General features: G+C 42.9%; 1 protein-coding gene across 1 annotated transcript in view; it reads right to left on the bottom strand.

Moving 5' to 3' along the window:
* Positions 1-456: 456 nt before the first annotated feature.
* Positions 457-24,023, bottom strand: part of LOC138207526 (protein FAM180A) — a 36,812-nt gene continuing 13,245 nt past the window's right edge. Inside the window, exons 3-6 of the mRNA XM_069164804.1 lie at positions 10,255-10,348; positions 2,997-3,094; positions 1,921-2,264; positions 457-1,806 (exon numbers count right to left, since the gene is read on the bottom strand). Of these exons, the coding sequence (XP_069020905.1) occupies positions 1,935-2,264; positions 2,997-3,094; positions 10,255-10,348 (522 nt within the window). The 3' untranslated portion in view covers positions 457-1,806; positions 1,921-1,934. The remainder of the gene's footprint in view (positions 1,807-1,920; positions 2,265-2,996; positions 3,095-10,254; positions 10,349-24,023) is intronic.

Raw genomic sequence — 24,023 nt, 5'->3', positions numbered from 1 at the left:
AAATGAGCAATCAAGGGTATTGATGTACAAAGACTCTTAAGTACAAGTCTGTGGGTTTCATTCAGAGGGCTATTACTGGCAAATCAAATGAGCTGAGCAATCTTTTTTTCTAGGACAGAGCAAAGCATCTAAAGTTATTTGATGACTTCAAACGTGTACACAGGCAGTTCATGGAGGGCTGGAGGTGACTTTGCATCAAGTTGTCAAACTAATGAACCGCTTTCAATTTGATTCTGGAGATTTCTTTTTTTTGAATGTGGGTCAAAGATCAGCGTGAGCATAAGACTCAAAAAGCACACTCCGGGGTATCTGCAGTGTGTTGGATGTATTTTCATTAACTGCCACAGTGCAACAGCGCCTGTTAAGACTGTAGAAGTTGGGGAAATGTATTCAAGCTCGCTGGGACACATACTTGATTAATGAGGCCATCCTCTGACTTGCACAAACACATGGAGCTCAGATAGTCTGTTGGTTTTATTTAGTTTTCACATAAGGTACAAATAAGTAGGATCAGACAGTGTATTAGAGTTACAATCGAATGAGAGTGAAAAATAGACACACAGAGAGGAGTAAATACAGTTAATACAGAAATCCTACAGAATTATTCAAAGGACATAAAGCTGCTGTGGATAAAAAAATACTTACTTGTGAGAGTATTTTAAATGGTTTCTGTGACAAAATCTTAAGGGATGAAACATTTATGTCAATCACTGATAATATGACGTGATGCAATGCTTATTTTTTACAAGTATGCTGAATCATTTTTGTCTAAACAAGAATAGATTTTTTTTTTTTAAATTAGGTGATTGAAGATTTGCCATAACTGCATGGAGTTTTGACAGGAAATGAATCATCTTCAGACTGAATCCAGCACATCACAAAATAACTTCATGTCCGTCGATTGTTGGTCCTCAAACAGTCTATTGACCTGTTGCTGCCAAAACTCAGAACTTGCGGCTGGTGTGGTCCCACAGACTGCATGAAATATGGACGCAGCCTCCGTGACGTCACCCATAGGTTTTCTGAAGTTCAGTTCTGGGGGTTTCTGGTCGTCTCGGTAATGACGGGTGAGTTATATAAATATTCACCACCAGTACAGTTATCACCGACCCGGAAAATTAGCTGTAGAGTCCAAAATAAAAAAATAAAAAATTGGACCAGGCTGTAAACGTGTTCATTTATGCCTCAAGTGGTCATTTGAGGGACTGCAGTTTCTGTGTCGGCTTCATTTTTCAGCCCTGGAGGTTGCTGCTTGTTTGTTGCTTGTAGATTGTGATGAATTGTGGAAGACACACCGCTCTGAACACCATTCAGACGTGCTATTACTAAGAGCAAGAATCAAGGGCTGGTTAGATGCACTGCCTGTTGGCATTTTTTGGATACGGACACACTTGTCCACTACATGGTGGCACAGAAAAGTGTGGATACTGACAAAGGGACTCTTAATATGCTTTTGGTGGAAATTGCCCAACAATGCAGTGCAAGAAAAGAAAATTGGAAGAAGTGCTGCAAAAAAATGTCGACGGTGATGATGAAATTCCAGGTGGAGTTTGACAGCTGCGGTCCAACCACATTTCCATGTAGTACAGAACAGTAAACTACACCGATTTCTTAAACATGAAAGTTCATTCTTGACCTTACATAAAGTGTCTTGTAAAAAAAAAAAAAAATTGTGGTTTGTGATTTGAGCTGATAATTGGACTCACCTCAATCAGCTGAGGAAAAGCACAAGATGTGGTTGAAAGTTCAGGAAAATTTGAGCGTGGACCTTGTTTTTTTGATGAGCATTCATTTCTTGTACAGCACCTGCAAATAGTATAATATCGCAAATAGTATACAGCATAGAATTAATATGTAGAGTATGTGTGACTAAAGTCAAGAATTGTAGAGACAACTCAATAGAAACATGATAAAAAATACCTTCTGATTCTTCCTCATGAAGGTTGGAGGTCTTTTTGAACGGCTCTGAACAGCTGGATCAGGCTGTCCGTCCACACCTCTCTCTGCTGCTGGTCGGTGATCCCAGCCAGTGTCTGAGTGGTGTACACCAAGGTCAGCACTGTTCTCTCGAAGTCTTGCCAGCCCAGAGGCTGCCGCCGCTGGGCGAGCTCGGCCGTAAGCCGGCGGATGTCGGAGAGCCTCTTGGGCAGGACGTCCTCACAGATGACTTCCAGCTTCTCCACGCTCCTCAGGGAGGCCAGCTCCTCGTCTGGGATCAGCAGGGAGCGGTCCTCACCTTGGATCTGCATTCCAGCCAGCAGAATCTGGGAGACAAAAATACTCAGGAAATATTTACCAACCAATTAAACAACTAGTTGAGCTGTACTTTACCAAAACGAAACAAGGGTGAGATCCTGTTGCGCAAGAACAGTCATGGGCATGAAGCAGGGGGAAGCTGTAACTTTCGTGAGTAAGTATTCCAAAGTACGTCGCTTAATCCACATGCACAGCACCTGAGTCACACACTTTTTGGTGAGCAGTGGTATGTGTGCATTTTTTTTGCGATTTCAACATCAACCTAAAACTTGAGGAGAGAGCGAACATAAAAGTTTGTGTCAAATCTTTAGGGAACAGAAAAAAGTTGAATGGTCTGAATGTTTTCCCTGAAACACCCCAGAACGTCACAGTAGACCTTTTATCTTCCCCCTGCTCCAAGCGTGTCACTATGACTCCGTTCATGCACAACAGAAACAGTCTTGTAACTTTGTGATCGCACTCCCTAAAGAAATCATTTATTTATCTAAATGTGAAGCTGAAAACATGATGCAGTTTTAACAAATTACCCTTTTTTTAAAAATGTTTTCAATCTATGTCAGGAAGCCTTTGGGTAAACACATTTTTCACATTTCTGCTATTGATTAGCAGGACAGAAGTGGTAAACAGCGTTTCACATTCATTCCTATTAATCAGCAGTGGGAGGCTGATCACAAACGTCTTCTGCACATTCTCAGCGTATATTGGTTTTCAGTGAAGAAGCACTGAAGATCCAAACTGACCTCAAAAAGCAGATTGACGTCCTCTACCGAGCGCTGGAACGTGGGGTTGATCAGCGAATACGTCCCGCGCTTTATCCTAGACGCAGATGGATACAGAGCTAGAACACACGAGAGCAGGAAATTGGATTATAGGATTCCCCTTGTACGCAAGCAATTAGACACCACATCATTCAATGTGACATTCACGTGGGTGGGCCAGAGGTTGTTGAGTCAACACAGATTCATTACTGCTCAAATGCTGTGCAGAAGGGGAGAGAGTCGGACTCCAGCTGAGAAGAGGGTAATTGGTCTTTGACCAGATCCACAGATACTCCTACATTTACAAGTGTCAGCGGGCGGTGCATCCACAGGTGAGATATCTGCTTAGTCGCTCACAGAGGGGCAGGTGGACCTGACCTCATTTGGTCAGATTTCAAAGCGTCAGTCTATGTGTGTGACAGACCAGGAGCCGGGTAATCTGAGGTGTCCTGATACGGCTGGAATTAAACCCCCCTCGCTCTCAGCTAGCGGAACGAGCTGCTCCTCACTTCTAGGATAAAATGCTGTGAAATCCATATTTTACTGGAGGCGATAGCCAGGGGCAATTCCACATGGCCACACACGTCTTATCCAGAGGTGGAAAGTAACTAAGTACATTACTCCAAAATACTTCGCTCGGGAACAGTTTTGAGGAATTTACCCAAGACATCATTTTGAAATATTTTTGTTTCACCCAATACAGGAAATAGCTGCATTATTACTTTTTGGTCACATGGGGGCAGCAGAATGCACTGGAAACACATAATTAGTGTACTTGTTCCCAACAATGAAGTTATTGTTGTTAATCGTTGTTTTGCACATGTAGCAAACACGGAGCAAAATCTTTTGTAGTCGGATCTGAATGTGCCTGAGGGATGTCCATCCAGTATTTACTCTTCTTCTAGCTCCACTGAGCTCTTTACGGAGTATTGGGGAAAAAAAAAATATGTTCTGTAGTTATTTAGTTTCTAACTTTGTCTGGCTTCTGATTGGTGCAGTTTGCATACAGTGGATTTATTAGAACATTTTCTTTTTTGGGAGGGAATTAAAACAGGTGCCTATTTTGTCTGGGAATGAGACTGATGAGCGGTGAGACGGAACCAATTTGTCAGCCAAAAAACTAAACAAATCAAAGAGTTGAAAGATGATAAATTTGCTCTGTAAGGTTCGGAGAACCGCAGGATTAAACTAACAAAGTTTCTGTGTGGGTTTGTCACTACGTGCAAGCCTTACATATCGTCATTTGTCCCTTTTTTAAATAAAAAAATAATAATTATGAGTATATTATTAAAATTATTATTATAATTACATTTTTATGATGTTGATTATCACCGAGTTCATCCCCTCACAACTTACTGACAACGTCCCATTAAATGACCGAACATCAGTACTTTATTTGGAAATGTATCGAGACCTTTTGGAAACAGTCGTGAACGTGAGGAAAGCGAGGATGTTTTAGAAAACCTCTTACCTTTATTCATACAAAGAAGTGCCTTTCAAATATCCTGTGTGATAATGAGCATTATTTCCTACTAGCATAGGAAGTCTTTGTGAGGTCAAGTATATACAGGCCTGGAATAAAAAAGAAGTTTGTAATACAGTATGTCTACTATTGCTGCCCAGACTCTTTAAAATGTCTTCACATCATGACTACATTTATTCTGTGAGACACAGAGAGCCATTTGGTCGGCGCTGCTTCAGGAGAGGGAACTGAAAGGCAAATCTGATTTGCACTAAAAGTGGATTCACAGCATAATGAAGTAAGGTCAAACTTTCTGTGAGCTTCTCCAGGCATCTCTTTTTCCACTGCTTCACATGTTCTATTGCTGTGCTCAGCGTGTGAGCCATCGCACAGATCACACACGCAGATCTTAATGAGGTATGCAGTATAAACACTGGGCTTCATCTGATTTGGATCAAATCCTCCCTCAACCCTACAGCGGCATCGACGGATTGCTGGCTCGCCAATTCGCCAGTAATGATCAGCCCCACTGCCCGCAGCCTCACCGGCCAGATATATTGAGCTTTATAGCAGTGGTGAGGCCAGCCAAAGTCACATTCACTGGCTGATCTCCCCGTGTACCTCCTTCCTGCTTGAGTGACTGCCAGTCTCAGCTCCAGCTTTCTCCAATTAGAATGTAAAGAAAATCTATAGCTCTGAGTTCCACTGTGAGAATGATCAGTTCCACACGTTAGATACTCCTTAGCATTTTTTAAAAAACTTTTACCCGTTCAACCTGCTCCAACAAAACAGGGCCGGAGCCGGAATTTCATAAATACTGGGGTCAAGAGTCCCACACTCCACAATCTTTTGAAAAAAAAAAAAATCCCAAAATGTCAATCTATCTTTAGCATTAAAATCATAGACTGCATGCAAAATGTAAAAATGGAAGCAGTCTCCAGGTCTGAAAAGTGAAGCTAATGCAGGAGTACCTCAGCGTTCAATACCACTGACAGCCACTCGGGGCTGGTTCCAAAACTCTTTGGCTCTAATAGACTCCAATTCAAAAAGCAATTGAATTTTTTTTCCCCCACAAGTCATTATGGTGTCATGAGCTAAATTCGCCCCTTCTGATCGGTGTTGCCTGGTTTGATTTGACGTGCCAAATTAAATGTTGTTTCAAGATGTTCTACATGTCGAAGGCTTCGAGGATTGACTGAAAAAGGACGTTTTTCCAACCCCCAAACGACAGAGAACAATGTTGACATTTCCCAACACAACATGCACCTTGTCAGTGCATTGCAACCTGTAGCTGAAGATGTACACTCCTCATCGAGTGAGTGACTCCCAAACGCATCGTCAACAGCAGATGAGGAATGCCTGTGCAAACATATTAGACACTGAAGAGACCCTGCGGCTGCAGTGGGCCATTGCCGGTGTAAACAAAACAACACCCAGGGGAAAGAGTGCTCATTAGAACAAGGGTTATATTGTTAAAGGATGGAGGAGCTGAGAGGAAACGACAGCTCGGAGGCCAACCCAATGCTGATTTACATTCAAAATTAATAATCTGTAATTTACATAAAAAAGGCATCTCAACACTCTGTCATTGTTTACTGTAACACAATAGTCCTTTGAAATGCTGGAAAGTGTGTGTTTTTTAAGCAGCGGGAGCAGCAGTTTGGATTAAAAATGTTCCTGCTGGTTAATGCTCTTATGGGTGGAGCTGCACTGCTGTAGATGGAGATGGGCCAGGAGTATTAAAACATTTATTAGGCCAGAAAAAGAAAAAAAAAGACACCGAATTACTTTATGTTTGCAAATGTGGTCAGTAAAAGAGGTAGAGGTCTGCAGTTCAGGCAGTCAAGAGGGTTGCAACACTAGAGTGGCTGCACAGCACACAATGTGGAGAGCAACTGTAGGAGAGGAGCAGGTATACATACAAAGGAGCTGAAGGAGAGATGGGGAACAGGTGCACAGGTGGTTGTGGAGGTCAGGTGATGGATGATAAGAGGTGTGAAAAATCTGAGGGCTGCTGCGGGGCAGGGAGGGAATAACAGACACCCATGGAAATGACATGAAAATGAGCGGTTGTGTGCGAAATCACTTTATAATAAGTGCATTCAGCACTCCTCATTAGTTTACCTTTCAGACTCCTCAGAATTATTATCATTGCACGTCGGCACTGATGAGCGTGGAGTTGCAGTGAAATAGAAATGACTTCTTGTTCGTAACCTTTACTTTTTCATAGAAATCCTGTATAATGTGCATGATGCAACCGACTAATGTCTTTGGGACCTCCACGATTTTCCGTATTTATGCGTGATGGTAGAGAAATATTCTCATGTTTATAAAGTGACAGCTGAACTTTAATCACTCTCAGATGTTTTCATGTGTAACAGAGGACTTTGGCTGTTGATGCTGTCGATATATTTTATTCATGCACTTCTGTATTATTTAGTCATGGTGGATCTATCGGAGTTTCAGCGGAGTCCTCTACAACTTCGACATGGATGGGACAAAGTTTTTACAAGTCAGAAACGGGTAATTCTGATGTCAGAATTTGGCATGAGCGAGGTCGACTGAGCTGGAAACAAGTTATATTCAGACATTTGCATCTATGTTTTGATGCTACTCAGGTATTTAAATGAGGAATACATAAGGAATATTCATGCAACACTGTTAACAGCTAGGTTTAAGTATTTGAAAGCTTTACAGGGAAACAAATCAACTTCAAACAAATCGTATTTTGCAGCTGATTTGCATTCTCATTTTCGGATTGCATATTTCATGTAGATGTCCTTTACTGTTTGACAACATCTCAGCTTTCCCTGCTGCTCGTTCTAAGCCCATCCATCCACCATGCTTCCGCCTCCCTCCCTACCTCCCTCCTTCTCTCCTTCTCTCCTTCTCTTCCTCCCTCCCTCCGGCACTGCAAACAATCAATGTTTGGATGGGCAGGCTTCCCCCAGTGTCATTATGTAGAGGCAGGGAACTTGTAATCTCCCGCTAACTGCTTGCAAGGAGATGAGGGAACAACAAAGATCCATTAATTAGCTGGGCTAAATGGTACTCCTGGCTGGAGGGATGTCTTGCCAAGAGAGAGCGGGAAAGAGAGAGGGGGGGCGTGCGAAAGAACCAAACAAAAACAAAAAACAAAAAAAATGGATGTCTGGATCCCTCCGGCATGCGATAAAAGAGGGTGAAAAGGACACAGCAAAGAAGAACATCATCATCACCGCGACGGCCCGTCTTCTGCATTTCAATTATTCTCCAAATGATTGTTAAAGTCTAAACAAATGACAGCAATCTCGCGAGTCAGACTCAAAATCTACCATTTGCGATGTAAACGCAGACTTCATCATCATCATCAGCGTTCCCTCTGTGAGCCCAATCAACCAGAGGCTAAGCTGCAGTAAAGTCCTGCAGTACTGGCAGGGAAGCTGGTCGGATTTGACAGTGTGGATATTGGAATACTTTTGGAGAAAGGTTCACATATCTGCCGTTTCTACTGGTCACATATCACCGACCCTCAGGAGGACTATGTGAGCTTAGCCCTTTATGACCCACAACTATATTGCAGTTGCGTTTCGTCCATCCGATTCTTTTTTTCGTTGGACCGCTAACTTGAGGGTTTTCAATGTTGCAGGACAAGCTTGGACTGTAAATTAACAGTCAATTAAATCTAATGGCTGGTGCAGACGAGTTCAAATCTTAAACGATATCGAAACCATGGGAGACCACATATATAACGACATATTTAATCGATTTTTTGACAACTTAATCGTAACAAATGTAGATCTCGCGGAAACGTGTGTGATCCAACACGGAGGTGGCCTGTTGTTGTCGGATGTTTGCACGTGTGCTATGTTTTGCTCCGAAAAAGCACATTTTCTCTCTCGCTGTCCCTATTACATAACATGAATTTGATAACCAAACATATTTGATCTTTATAAGCAGAAATCAGGGAGACTCTGACATATTCAGAAACAGATCGTGTGTGTAAACCCCTCACACCACAAGATCAGGCGGGTAAATAATCAGTTCAGATCTGCCTTGAACCTGGAACATCCACATGATTGTTCGTACATCGGGACCATTAATCGGCACGAATATCCTGTATTATGGGGCCGGCATTAATTACCATAATTACTGAAAACACAATTGTTCTGATCTATTGATACTTACAGTACATTACAATTTCATATCCTTTCTCTGTGGCTTTTCCCCGTTTTCATTGTCCCCCTTTAAAATACAGCTGTAGTCCATACTTGTTATGTAACCAATTTTTTCATGGATCAAATGACAGTCTGTAATGTGAATGCAGTTACTTGGAGGGACAAGCCAAACAGAAAATAATCACCTGAGTCTGCAGCTCCCCTCAGCTCTGTGAAGTGTCTGAGCATCTCTCTGCTCATTGTGTTTGTTTTATTTTTGGTTCACTCTCCCTGGGCTCATCCTCTGTTTCCAGCAGCAGGCAGCTGTTCTCAACAGAAAGCCTCTGATAAACTGACAGCGTGCTACCTGTCCAACAACCAATGGCAGACACACAAAGTTAGCAAATAGCTGGTGGATACAGTGGAGCATAAAGTGCCAGATATTCCCTTCATGAGCCAATTGAGGCCACATAACAGCTAAAGCAGCAACGAACATTGTATTTATATTCATCAGGTAGCCCAAAAACACAAAGTGCTAACACGCTAATGTTGCTCCATGCCTGCTGGATGTGTAATTTGCCAGCATGTTTGCTTTATAAAGGCATGTCAGTTACGCTTACAGCCAGCGATGGTGGATGATTTTCCAATATTCGAATAGTTGTTAAAATAAAAAAAATCGATTAGTATACGTGACTATTGCGCTTCCTTACCTCCCCTGTTTTTACAGGCGACTGGCTGTAATAAATTACACCTGTCAGAAGGTGGCAGTAATGCACCTAAGAGCTGTCTGCCAGTGGCCATTGAACAACATAAGAGGAACATGTGGCTGCCAGGCTGCGGAGCTTTGCCACGCAAAACTGTGTGGCGCTTTGAGATTAGATGCCGCGGTGCGAACAGGAGAAACATGCAAAGACGACTAGAGCTGTTAAAATGTTCTGGGTGGAATTCCTTCAACACACGAGTGAAGATGAGGAGCAGTTCGAACAGGGTAAAATCCTGATGACGAGTCACTGAATAATAATAATCGAATAGTTCAGAGCGAATTTTGAATCGTAGTTTTGCTTGAAATGCCCATTCCCGACTGACGCTGCCCCCAAAGTGACCCAACAAACAGGAGAGAAACCTCATAGAAAACAACTTTGCACTAAAACAAATATGTTAAAAAAAAACAAATCAAAAGGTACACTGGGAGCGATTAAACGAGCGCCTCGCCTGTAGCTGGCTTTAGCATGACACGATTTGTCCAAAGATGAAAGTGATGTGAGTTTTGAGAAAGGAATTTCCTCAGAGAGCCGATCCAGTAACAACAGGCCAGTTGCTTTTCATTGGAAAATGATCCGCTGATGTCCCGCATGTCGCAACGCTCCTGATAACTCCAGAAGACAAACACATTCTTTCACCGCAGCGCAGACGAGCCCCGAGCCCGGACCATCACGACCGCTCATTTCTATTTCCTACCAACCTTTAAATGAGGACACGTAAATAAAGCCATTTCCGCAACGAGTGATAATGTAAATATTCTTTTCTCGCGACGGTAATGAGCTTCTATTTGCCTCACAAGACATGGCAAGACTCATTATTTCTTCTTATTTACTTACTGGACTTATCAGCTGCTAGGAGCAGAGCAGGTGTGTCCACCTACCTTTCCTGCGGTGCTGAGCGGCGGCCTGGCACACGGACAGGTAAACGACGGCGAGTAAAGCCCACCGCTGCGTCATGTTGGTCCTCGCGCCCATCTGCACACAAACAAACCAGCACGTGCTCTGTTATTGTAAAGCTCTGTCTCTCTCACGGGATGCAATCGCAGTGATATATGAACATCACATCTCACACGCTGGTTTAATGTGCGGGGTCATTTCTTCAGTCGCTGTACTCCCTTTGCTGTTTGCTCCCTCCCTCCATCCTCCCTCACACTCCCTGCTTTTCTTTTCTTTTCTTTTCTTTTCTTTTCTTTTCTTTTCTTTTCTTTTCTTTTCTTTTCTTTTCTTTTCTTTTTTCTTTTTGGTAGTTTGACTCTGTGTGTGTGTGTGTGTGTGTGTGTGTTAGTTCTCCTCTCAGGCCAGGCAGTCTGGGCTCTCATCTGGAAATGATCAGGATTTGGGGGAACGCCTACCCTCTTGGCTGGACTTTTTTCACAGCTACTGGATGACTGCTTGACTGGCTGACTAGTTTAATTACTGTCTTCAATTGAGTGGATCACGAGGTGCGTAAATAACTGGTTGAATGACTGATTGAACGAGCATAATGGCATCCCATGACCCAGAACCAAACCAGTGGCCAAATGGAAAAGGACAGCAGTTTGATCAATCATCCTTATCGAGCGAAGGGATAATCTCAGTCTCTCAATTATTTCTATAAGATATCATTGTGCTCAGCAGGTTAATCACTAAGACCTGGGAAGGAAGACATTTTTAGAACTGGCCAAAAAACGAGCAGTCTGAAAATGAGACAGTTTGAAAAATAAGACAAAAGTTAAGTCCAATTACCTCCCACTTTAGTTAAAGGTAACCAAAACTGAGTGCACCTGAAATATTGCTCATAATCAATAACTTATAGGAAAACTAAACAGGTATAAGTCGGAAGTGGAGGTTGATCTGTCAAGTGTGATGGATGGAGCGTTGTTTAACTAACACAGGTGACATTACACTCACATACTGGGACTACTTTCTAAGTGAATTTGGATGTTTTAGTGACCTGGCTAACATGCAACAATTGAAAAAACAACACAAGGCACTGACAAGTTCTTTCAATGTCCCAGGATGGAAGTTGACAATGATTTTGGCACTTGCCTTTCTTTGTTCCTGTCTGGCTACTTGTTTAAAACCTAGATGTTATTGTCTGACTGTTTCTCTTCCTGTTCTTTTAGTGCGATCGAAAAGTTCAGAGACTGTTCTTGTTGTGCACGAAAGGAGGGCAGCACCGTTATATGCAGCGAGTTCGAAATGACATGAGCACATTTGGGACACGTTTTTTGCGACCACTGTTACTTGAACATTTTCAAGTTTATCGTGGGACCGAAACTTGGGCCGAGAGGGCACATTAAATTTTGGTGTCACTTTTGGGAAATCAGCAGTGAAGCCCCTTGAAATGCATCAACAAAAAAAAAAGAGTCTGCGACAATCAGGCCATGACTGAGGCGAGGTGTTTTGTGTGGCAGTCACGTTTGAAGAGGTCCAAGAAAGCGGCATCGGGTCAAGAGCGCAACCAGGTGGGTTTTCTTTGAAAATCTGCAGGGTTGGGCGCGATGACTTCCTCCCCCGGGGTCCGACTGTCAACACTGAGTACTTCTGTGACTTTTTGAGGCAATTAAGAGAAAACATTTTGGCGGAAATGACCTAAACTGTCACGTCGTCTCCGGCCTGACATTGCACGGGTTTCTCGCCTGCAACAACACAATCGTCGCTCCTCACACCACCTACTCGCTGGGTTTGACTCCCCTGGCACTTCTTTCTGTTCCCTAAAATGAAGTTCGAGCTGAAGGTGAGCTGTTTTGACTTTGTGGAGGCGATCCAGCACAAATCACAGATGGCGTTTGATGTGCTTACAGAACAGGACTTCCAAGGAGTGACAGGAGCGCTGGGGGTGTTGTATCGCAACACAAAGGGGACGACCATTGATCGAGGCGGTGGCCACATTTAAATCAGGCATGTTTTCTCCGTACTTTATGGTCTCACCCTGTAAACAGCACAACTGTGATCCCGGATCTCAGCAGCTGCCGATTACAATGTATCATAAACGAGAGAAGTTAAGGCCAAAATTATAATAACTTTGAAATCCTTGAATCTATTCTGTTGAATCACGAAAGAAAATGGAAATAATCTTTCTCCCTCCAACACACACCTTGTTTTAAACTACTTTCACGTTGTCCTTGCAGCTATACACTTAAAACTCTCTGTTGATTCACTGAAACCTTGCATTCAAGAAACAAACTCCTGACTTTAAAGGGTTGTTTGATTGCAGGTAGCATACATCAGGCAGACAACAGTGACATTCAGACTGAGACAGATGGAGACAAACGGCGAGTCAACACCAACAACAACAACGTGAGGACCCCTGAGAGCATCTTGATTAAAGGCTGTCAGGAGTCTTTCCACAGCTCCATATATCCTCTCGTCCACGGCCGCCTTCTGCTCTTTGTTGTCACAGAATATGTGCAATGAACACACATACCTCCTTCTGGTGCCAAAGCACATAATAGACTGCGTAGGTGCTCTGGATTTCAGATGGTTTGCCTTCATAGCTGATCCTCCGATGCTGCGTGTGCCAAAATACATTATTCCAGAGAAGGCCTTGTGTGAAAAGAAAGGCCCTCGTGCCCGAGCAGATTAGAGAGCAACGTTTAATGATTCAAATCAAGGCCGTAGATATCAACCTTAAATGTTTTTTCTGACAATATGGAGCTGATAACAGGTAATTTTCCCTCATTAACACAATGTTGTTTGAATAAACAACGAGGTCTGGTATCTCCAAAGAGTTATCGTCCACTTTTTTTTTTCTTTTCTTATTTTTTTTAATGGAGGGCCAACAAAGTTTTTCAGACAAATATTCTCTGTTGACCAAAGCACCAGCAAATCAAGCCACAAATTGCAGCCATATATGGCCACACGAGGCAAGCCGTGCTCCCGTTTCATTTTAGCGCAGATAAAAATATCGAGTGGACATTTGGGAACAACATTTGGATACTTTTAGACAGATTTCAACAACGCTGGATGCACGAGCTCCATTTTAATACTCCAAAAATATGATGGTAGTAAATAAAGTGAAGAATGGGACGGGAGGGATTTTACAGCCTAACACGATAAAACACGGCTTGGCCTGCTTGATTAGGGGACATAAAACATAATCTTGTTAATCTAGTGACATTCAAAAATTTGATTAATCTACATAGAGCAGGATGAATCAATGTAATTTTGTTTTACAGCCGCCATATGTTTGATTGGATATTTGCTCAGAGCAGATGGGCACCGAAGGTATACGATGTCCTTCTCTTTTTTTGTTTTGTTCTGCCAGAACACAAAATACATTTACATGGATGAAGAACCTGGACGAACGCCTCAGTGGCTAAACCGTAAACTCTTGTCTCCGTGTGATTCACATGAGGAAGACATGAGGCGAAGGCAGATGGCCTTCTGAAGGGCAAAAATAAAAACATTCTTCTCTGCGGCTCATGTCCTTTGTGTTCGCCTGCAGGTGCACCGATTCAACTACTGTCGGACAAGAAAGATGGCACTGACCCCGGAGAGTGTGAGGCGGTGAGCACACAGTCCACACCTGTGCACTATGAAAGAAATGTTATTGCCATTGAGACCATGAGGGGGCAGTGTTACGACACAGATCCTGAGTGATTCACAGCTATCCAACTCATTCAAGATCCTGCAGTGATTGCTGCTGCTGCTGCTGCGTCCCAACTCTTTCTGTGACGCGGCATGGATTCAGAAATAATTGAATTCTAGTCAGATAAGGTCTGGCAATATGAATGCAGCCACTTAACAGAGATCAAAGGGCTGTTTGGGTTCAAACCAGGTGGGGACCCTCGAGACATCCTTTAGTTTAATTGCTTCTGTGCTGTAAATCACTGGAATGTCTCAAATACGTAAATTCACATGAGGCCGCTGTACATCTGAACTTGTATGAGGCTTACTTAATAGTCAAATTGCAATCACACAAAAAGTCTGCAGCTGCAGTTTCATCTCACAATGCTGTGAGTCGGGATGATACGTAAACACCTGACCTGATTGCACAAATATAGAAAATGCTGAGATGTGTGCTGCTAAGATTTGGTACTTCTCACCAGCCAAGGGAATGTGATTCACAGTGCGTGTTTGGATAGCTCAACGTTAAAGCCATGTTATGATATACTGAATATTGTTTATGACAGACTGCGGGGGCTGAAGCCTGGAGATCCCAGCAGGAGACTCCATGAACTCATGTAAAAAGCTTCCTGGAGTAAAAAGCCTCCAGCTAAGAACCAAGTACCTACAATACTGCTAATATACAAATTGCTGCTCACTTCTGCGGTGTTCATAGTCTGTGTTAAACCAAGCTGAGGCATTTAAGAGGTTTGGGGTTCGAATGTTTAATTAGTTTTAATCCCCAACCCAAGCTCTGCTGAAAAGCTTTCCGCCTTCGTCAGACTTTGATAGTAAATGAGAGTTTGTTCTTGCTTGATCCACAAAGTTGCAACAAAAGCACCAACGAATGTCAATAACATTTTGAAAGACCACATTCATGTTAATGAATGGATACGAGAAGAAAATTAGAGTGACCGGGAAGAAGGGAAATGTGTATTCTGAGGATAATTAGGACTTTAGATAGCTGGGCCTCAAGGAGGGGGGAGGGGGAGACTGAGAAAGTTTGTGAATAGTTGTAAATGAACTTTTTGAAAGTATAAAACCAAGATCTATTGATTGACCATAGGCAGAGGCAGCACGGCAGCCGTCACAACAAGCGTGAGCACAGGCTGTCTCGCACATCTCCGCCTGGCTGGCAGGAGGCACGTCACACATCAAAACAACTCAACGAAACACAAGAGTGTGCGAGAGTTCGACCATAAGGCCTAATCATCATACCTCCGGCACAATAATTACCTCAACTGTCCATCACACCTCGGCAAAAACAATTTCATCAAGGCTCATCTGAATAGAGGCGCAGTCACAGCTCAGCACTGAATCTTTAAACGGCGCTGACATGTCGTAGACGGCTTACATTATCACGGTTGGCCCCGGTGGGTGTCAGGTGTCTCCGACAGGTAGGTGCTTAGCTGCCTGATAGATACTAGAGACTGAAGAGGAGACAGCTACAGCAGCCTTCCAGACTAAACAGACCACCTGTCTCATTACTGCGGCACACAGTATTTATTATCTTACAATATCGCAATTAGCGAGAGTAAATAAAGCTTTGCAGCTGTTGGGGAAATTAATAGAATGTCTTTGTGAAGTTAATGCTGCTAATTTTCTCCTTTGTTCTCCTGCTTATCCTTTTTGACCAATTAATTTATAATGACCTGGTTCGTGGTCCAGAGGGCAGCCGCTTACTAAGTGTTGCAAAACAACATTACCAACTGTCCCAGTAGTTTAAAGCCGTGAATGCACTCAGTGACATGAGGCACAACGTAATGATTTTATCGTTGATCATAATTTGTTTCTCGTTTTTCTATTCTGACAAATCGATTTAATCACGGCATCTTGGCTCCGCCCACCTATTCCTCACCGCTTCAGTCTTTGCTTTGATTATAAACTGGAAACGTTGTTCACATTAAGGTTTGCTCAGCCGCTCTGACGGACAAACCAACCAGATCCAACAAAAGTGGCAGTGGAAGAGTTTTCCGTGCACAACTTAGGCCTGAAGTGATCAACATGGACTGGTTGAAGGCGTCTCCAAACGCTTCAAAATGAACCCGAGTTCTACGTCCAAGAAGATGCAACAAGAAGGAAACACACGATCACATATCCTTTATTAGGAGATTCAAATACGTAGAGGAACTGCAGGACTTTCCGTCATTGTGAGCCCTTTGCAGGCTTCTTTAGTTTGACAGTTCACTCGACCTCAGAAGCGGTTGTTGACAAAACAATCTTACTGCACAACGCTAGCAAATGCTCCGTGGCCACTCATGGGCTCCAGAGGCCGCGGGTTATCTACGCAGCAATAACGTGGCGGAAATCTGATCAACTGAAGAGTTTGTTGGAAGTATGAACCCTTGAGGGCCTTAATGTGGTTTTAAAACCTTTTAATATTTCAGTCACTGTTATGCTGACATAACAAAAAAAAAACACAAAAAAAAACGTGATTCATCAAATTATCATAGACGAACCAATACGCAGCAAAAGTAGGGCAGGGCGGTAATCCACTGAAGGAGAACTATTGAGCTCCCGGCAACAACCGGTGTTCTCTGGCTGTCTGTTTTTTTTAATGAAAAATCAGGTTTGTCCACAAAATGATGTTGGGCACAAGAAAAAAAAAGAAAAAAACACCAACAGAACAGAAAACAAAATGTGTTTTGGTTGCACATCTTAAACAAAAATGAAACAACGGAATTATTGGATTCTGTCTGCAGCAAAATCACAAAAAAAACAACAACAACAACGCTATTGTTTCAAAATGATGTCAAATGTTACATGAAAACATTAATATGATATAACGTTGTTCATCCTAAACGTAAAATGCCTTCTCACAATTAACTTTGCAAATACCCCTTAATATAAATTCCTGACCTATTAAATCTCTAAATATGTTTCAGATTTCAAGACCTGAGAGATCAGTTAAATATACCATAAAGTAGCAAGCTAGGTTTATGCAACACTAATTTTCTTGACTCGCACCGCAAAAAGAAATCCATTAATGTAAATATGGAAACCTCACTGAATTATAAAGGCTTTCTCAAGGATTCTGTCCCGGAGTAAATGTAAAGCAGAGTTCAGAAAGTTACCCTTTACTGTTTGGGGCTACATCAGCTGCCGGAGTGAAAATTAGCACGCATATTCTATTAATCTCAGGGTCGGCCGGAAAAGGCAGGATTTAGTCGAAAAGAAAGTCGTCCCGTCTTCCTGTGTCACCCCGCCGCCGCTGCCTAATTACAAGAATAATGATGGATGTGTACACACTTCATTTCCTGTATAATCAGTGCAGCGCTCATGCTCGAGTGTGCATCGGCGAGCTTCTGCATGTTAATGAAAGGTGCTTATGGAGTCGCAGTGAGAGACAAACACACGGGCGGAGCAACATCTGTTACCGTGATCCTGGCCGATGAGCTGGACTCAAGATCTGCGGTTAGGATCATCAGCCGGTCATGAATAATGACGATCTGCTTTCTGGGCTTTAGCACAAGCAGCTCGATATTGACCCACTCCAGAGGAGACAGTTGTCACGACGCGAGGCGGCAAAACACACTGGATCAGGTAAATGAAAAAAAAAAAAAGGCTTTGGTAGTAAATAACGCTGTGGAGTGTTTTCTTTTTTTCCAGGAGGTGTTCGTGTTCGCTTGTACCAGGGAATTATAATAAGTTGGGCCAAAGAAGAGGGTGGACAGATGAAGAAAAACAAGACAAACTAGAAGGTAATATGAGAAGGAACTTAAAGTTCCTGCTGAGCTCCGAGATCAGATGAGTCTGAGTTACTGAGGTGTCCAGGCAAACAAACAAAGACTGCAAAAACCCTCTGGTAGTCAATTCAACATTATTACACAGCGTGAAAATAGCATTTTAAATCCCTCTGACTACACCATTCCATGTTTTGGCTTTTATGTGTTTGCTTATTTTGAGGGATTCAGGCTTGAAGTCCCGTTGCTCTCCTGCTGGCTGAACACAGGCAAAATATTTCTCAAAATAAAGCAAAGAGTTTCTTGAGATTAGGACAAATTTTGTAAAAAAAACCAACAACCAAAAAACAAGTATTATGTTTTCCTGCGCGTCCTCTCTGGGGCTTTGTATCTTTGCATGCTTAATGTGATCAAATAAAACCCAACTTTATTTCAGTTGTGTGTTTTTTTTTTTAAGCATGACACTGGAGGCTCTGCTCCACTCTCGACCAGACACCTGTGTCTCTTGTGGCGGCTGCCTCAACCTCAGCGGATTCAAATGTTCCTGCACCTGCACAGAACAAAGCTGCAGTCCTGAGAGACATGACGAGGACACATGAATGATGGAGAGCAGAAAGACACGGGCTGAAGCCGGCAGATGAGATCAGCTCTGGGGGAGCTGTGCGGTGTGTGTGTGTATATATATATATATATATGTGTGTGTGTGTGCGCGTGATATCATTTGTGCGTGTGAGGTAGGAGACTGAGGTGGGAGGTGAGTTCGGGGGAAGTGGGCGGAGGTGTTTACTCGTGGCCCTGAAATGGAGCGCTGTGTAACACATCAAAAGCATCTGCAGCCCAGAACCCCAGATGGCCTTCTGCCCATCATGCAGCGCTCCAAAGGGAACTGACGGAGGGACGGCATTTCCAACGTGCATTTGGAAAACGCTAAACGGGCATGACAAAGAAAGGAAGAGGGGAAGACGAAAATCTATCTTGGTCTGTTGTGGTGATTTATCAGCGAGAAAAGATCTGGGGAGACAGTGTGGCTCTTTAGTCTTTCTACATCAGGGGTAACGGACGGGATCTCGAATTTGATTCGAAAAAACTAAAAGCGCACAATAATATTACGTGGATTTTGTTTTAAGAGTCCATAAAAGGACTTCTTCATAGAAACACTACTTTATCACAATAGCTGAGCGACAGAGATTTGAAGTGATGGAAGCAAATAAATCTCTAAAAAACAACCGGCACAGAATAGAAACATCAAAAGTTTGAAGAGTGACAAATGCAGGTACTACATCACTCAGGTCACTCAGACCTGATGCAAAAATACAAGAGAGTCTTTGCATGCATGAATTCTTTAAATATAATTATTTGAATGCACCACGCATGCACACAGTGTGCGATGTCTGGCTCAAAGTATTTCCGCCTCAAAGGAAAGGCTCCATGTACAAAAAAAGTCTAAGAAGTTATTTAGCGAGTTATTTCCAATTTTTCTTTAAAGAGAGTGTTTGCAGGACGCGTTAATGCCACGTCCACGTCAGATCAGAAGCGGCGGAATAAAAGAAAAGTCTCTGAGCGGCGGGAGAGATCTGCAGTTTCTGAATCAAACCCGGAACCACAACAACAACGGCAGCGTATCCGACGCGATGTTGCTTAACTATCGGCATAAACGGTGCCAATATTCAGCCAGTTGCTCTGGGAAAATGTTCTTTGTGTTAAACTGGGTTGTTCACACAAAAAGTGACATAAACTGTTGTGTGCAAAAAAAAAAAAAAAAAGAGAACCAGAGAGGGAGAGAGAAGTTTAAACTTGGAATACAAATCACAATACTTGCGATTCAACGCTTCAGATGAAGAATATCGGTATCTTAAACCTGTCAGAAAGCAGCAGCTTGCAGCACGTCAGTTAGACGGTCGACAGGTGCGGTAACACGACTGTAACACAGGTGTGCGCCAAATCCTAAAATTCACGACAATATTGGTATGAGATTTTTTTTAATATGATTTGAAAAAATATTATGATAATGCCGATTTTCCCATGTGTTGACCCAATGACATCATTCCTTGGTTCCAAAATGTGGAACCACTTCAGTAGAGTGGAAGTGGTTTGATTACAAACAATCAGATGTAATATGTTGCTTTTAACTGATATTTGAAGGCAAACTGTTACACTTATGCTGCCATATAAAACTATAGCACTTATTTTCTTGCAGTTGTATGTTCTTGAAATTACTGATATCATATTTTTCATATTGCGATGTTTTGTCATATTGTCAAAAGTATAAATATTGCAGAAATACCCTGAAATATAATTGTGTGTTTTTTTTTGGGCCATATCACCCAAATCCTAAAATTTCAGAATAAAACTTACCTAAAAATTTAAAGTCAGATATGGGGGCTGAAGAAAATGGGGTGAATTTGGATGTGATATGTACAGACACGCCTTTGAATTATTGTCTGAGCAAAATGAATAATAAAAGTCAAATATGTATTATATGCTATTACTTCGAATCCAGTTTCAACAAGTGACCACGACGGTACGAGTGTTATTAGAAACATATCAGACGATATCTCACCGATCGGCGCACACTGTGACAACACAACGCAAACAACAAGATGAGAGCTAACGCACTGAACAGCTGGAAGAAAGGAAACCGTCTTTCCAATACATTTCATCTCTCAGCTTGCGACTGGATTTTGGGCTTCGTCTTTTCAGCCACTGACAGCGCTCCAGCTTTGACTCCGTATCTGATTTCAAAACAACATCTGGAGGGAAGGAGAGGGGGAGCTCAGCTTGAACCTGCCTTTCTATCTTCATTGTGAACGCATCTTTGTGACTGTCAAGCAGCCACAATGGCAACCAAATCCAAATCTCTCCCTTGTTAAAATCTCGCATTTCTTTCCCCCCTCCAATCCTCTCAAAGCTGTCCACCGCGGAGCAAAGTGCCTTGTTAGTTTAGATCTGTTGCCGGTTATCCTGCCATATCCCCAGGATTATACAATTAAACTCTCCGGTTTTGCATTTGAAAGCTTAAGCCTTCATCAAAGCACAAATAACATACAGATTTATGAAAATGAACAACAGCCACCACCACAAAAAAAAAACCACGTAAAAGTTCGTCTAAGCAAAGATGTACACTTAAGGAGGAACGTGCATCCGAATCAGAAATGCGAGAAGCTGCTTATGAGTTTATCACAGTTTTGTGCTGGTGAGCAGGATATTTACTGTGAATGCGATTCTCTCCTCTTTTCTCCGCCGACTCATTCATTCGACTCGTTTGCCGCACCGCTGTGACGTCGCCTCTCAAAGTTTCCTCCATCGAGGCTTCTCCTCTGCTCATCCCGTCACATCCTCAGGACCAGACAGTGACAGTCGATAGCCGGGGGGGATCTGATCGCGATTGCCTTAGTGGGGGAATATTTCTTTAACACGTCCAAATGTCTTTAGTCACAGATCTGTCATCGAATCAGTTCCTCAGAGAGCGACTCTGTTCTGGCTCTGGGAGCAAAACTAAAAATGTCCTGAGACGAATTTGACTTATTCGTTTTGGACAAAAGAGCATGTTTGTGGAAAAAGAGGAAGCGTCAGGTCCTTGCATCGGACATCACCAACTTATTTCAAGTAAAGTGTGTGTTGGAACACTGAACAGTGTCGCCTCCCGCCCCCGACATACCTGTCAGAAGGCCGTATCAGACAGTTTGTCAATTTCCGAAACCAGGAATGAGTTTGCCAAGTGCGCAGAGATTATTTAATCTTTTATCAGCTGCTTCTGTCACTTTTCCCGCGTTAAACCGAGTGCAACAACACACATGCTTCTGAGAAGACAGTTAAAGGTAAAAAGTAGAAACCACTCCCGAACCGAAGCTCAACAACGGACATCTTATATCTCGTTTTTTTTTTTCTTCCTTCCAATCTGTAGGAAACAAAGATCAGAAAACAGAAATGACAACTTTTGGCTTGAATGGAGGTTATGTTATGTGCTGGACTATTTCTTCACCAGGAGAGGCGGTTTCATGAAGTGTTTCCCTCATCATGGGGTTGCCAGGCAACAAGCTTCTATATACCATTTTAATTACTAACCTTAAGGGCCAGTTCAGACCAAAGTTTTGCGACGTGATGACTTGAAACTTGCAACTCCTTTCAGTTCATCAGTCCTGCAACACACTGAAACCAACCAGTTTATACCAAAGCAACGCGACGGGACTGTGCAACATCTCCATAGCAACGACTCCGTACATCCGTTTAAACTCCCAGGATATGGTACGCTGAATATATACTGCCTTAAAACATGAATGAGAATAGTGATAGTGGAGTACTTGGAACAGTTGTATATTAAGTAGTGATGACATGGCAAAAAAAAAAAACAAGAGGGCTGAGAATTTGGAGCCACCCAGGGGGCTTATGCAAATGGATGTCGTGAACTTGAGCCTTTGTTGCGTCCTTTTCCATATTTCTACATTTATTTTACATGACTTTTTTTTTGTTTTCTGTCATATTGAGGACTCTAAAACTAAGAACTGCCAGTCATACTGTATGCTGCATCAAATCTCTCCCAACAACTTCCCCCTCGATTTACTTCTGCTTCTGAGGACGTAAATAGCTCGTAAAACACACGCTTCCCTCTTGATTTTTTTTTTGGCCTCCAGCATTTTGTGTCCTTACAATACGGAGGGCTTGGGAAGGAAATGGCGACACAAACAATGGAAGGAAATTTCAACAAAAATGTGAAACGTACTCGCTCAAAATCCAAATTCTTTTTCAGGATAATCTTTTGGATTCATTTTAATCTCTCTGTGTCACAACTTTGCATACTAACCCAGAATGTGAAAAAGCACTGCCCTGGATGTGTGTCTCCTCACCAGCAGTCGTTGCGGCTATTTATCTCTCCCTGCTCTCTATCTTTCCATCTTGCCAACTCATAACTTATTCCATTATGCCTCTCTGTGCCACCCCCTCCCCCCCCCCCACCTCTTTTAATCCTACTTCTCGGTGCTCGCAAGGTTTATCAATTGCAGCCTCAAGGTCAGTTTTTCAGATATAATCACAGACAACTCCTCGCGGCTATAACAGTTGACCCGGCCTCGGGTTCAGCGCAGGAAGACACCGCAGATGCACGTGCAGGTCAGGATCCTTCATGGGGTTCATTATGCGGCTCTGGCCGCGTCGCTCGGGTGCATCAGGTTGTGTGTTTATGATCAATTGCCCTCTGCTGCCACGGCCCCCTGGTTGACCCTTAAGGGTTACCATCTCCATGTGTGAGCTGATGCCACAGGCGAAGGATTTGCAAGCTCGTGTCGCATTTTCTATGAATTCAGGCACGCATGCGTGTCTGTGAACAGAGAATGAGGCCACCAATGGCACAGTATGGATTCCCCCCCCCCCCCTCTGCTGATACTCCCCACTGCACAGGGGAAACGTGACCCTGTGCAGTTCGCTTGGCGAAGCCGGGGCTCCCATTGATCACTTCTCACACAGGAAACAAACAAAGTCCCCCATCATCCCTCGCAATGTCTCTGAGCCGGCAACGGACTCCGGGGCACGGGCGGGCAACGGTGGGCCCATAATCCTGCATTACCCGGCTGAGGTTTGCTTAGTGCTGATAAAACTTTACTACCGTACATAGAATAAATCACATGAAGAATACTTATTAAATCCAAAGGCCTTATCAGCACAGAGTACGGCAAACAGCTTCTGAGTCCCAATAGAATTCTTGTGGAACAGATGAGAAATGATATTGACTTGGATACAGAGCAGCAAAGCTTATTTATTTATGTATTATTCAAAAATCTGTTGACGTCAATGAAGCTGATAATGTTAGATGATGTGTCTGGAGTTTGTTTATTTTCCAATGAGTTGCACAGAGCCATGCTCTGCTCCACAGAAGTTAAAGGTTAGATTTCATACCGAAAATGACATTTTTCTGTTGCATCCACTATTTCAGCACGACTGAATAATTTCAATGAACTTATGTCAGGTGAAAAAAAATAAACCCAAAACCTTGAATTTTAAGAAACTCCTCAGTAGGAGAGGAGAGCTCATGACATCACGAGATTTGAGCCTTTTTTCATCGTGCGTGGATGACCTCGCAGCTTCTCCTTTGGGCTCCCCATTGTTCAAGAAACCAACCAGACATGAATTCAAGCCCCCTACCTACAGGTAGACAAACTCCTCTCTGAAGACGCCACACTGTGTCACACGCAAATATTTAATTGTGTTCAGCACAAAGGAAGAAACTCCAACGCCAGCTCCAGCACTTCTACCCATGAGGACAAATTAGCATGAAAGTGAAACTTTTCTCAAAAGACTGGAGAAGAACTACAGATAAACAAGACACTCCAAGTGGCTGCACTGTAATTAAGACCTATACTATCACTTTTCCTTGACAACATGAT

Source organism: Embiotoca jacksoni, unplaced genomic scaffold (assembly GCF_022577435.1).
Source record: "Embiotoca jacksoni isolate LCO1_2020_lvr unplaced genomic scaffold, fEmbJac1.0.p SCAF_32, whole genome shotgun sequence".
NCBI classification, from domain to species: Eukaryota; Metazoa; Chordata; class Actinopteri; family Embiotocidae; genus Embiotoca; species Embiotoca jacksoni.
This window is presented reverse-complemented; position numbering and strand designations above follow the sequence as displayed.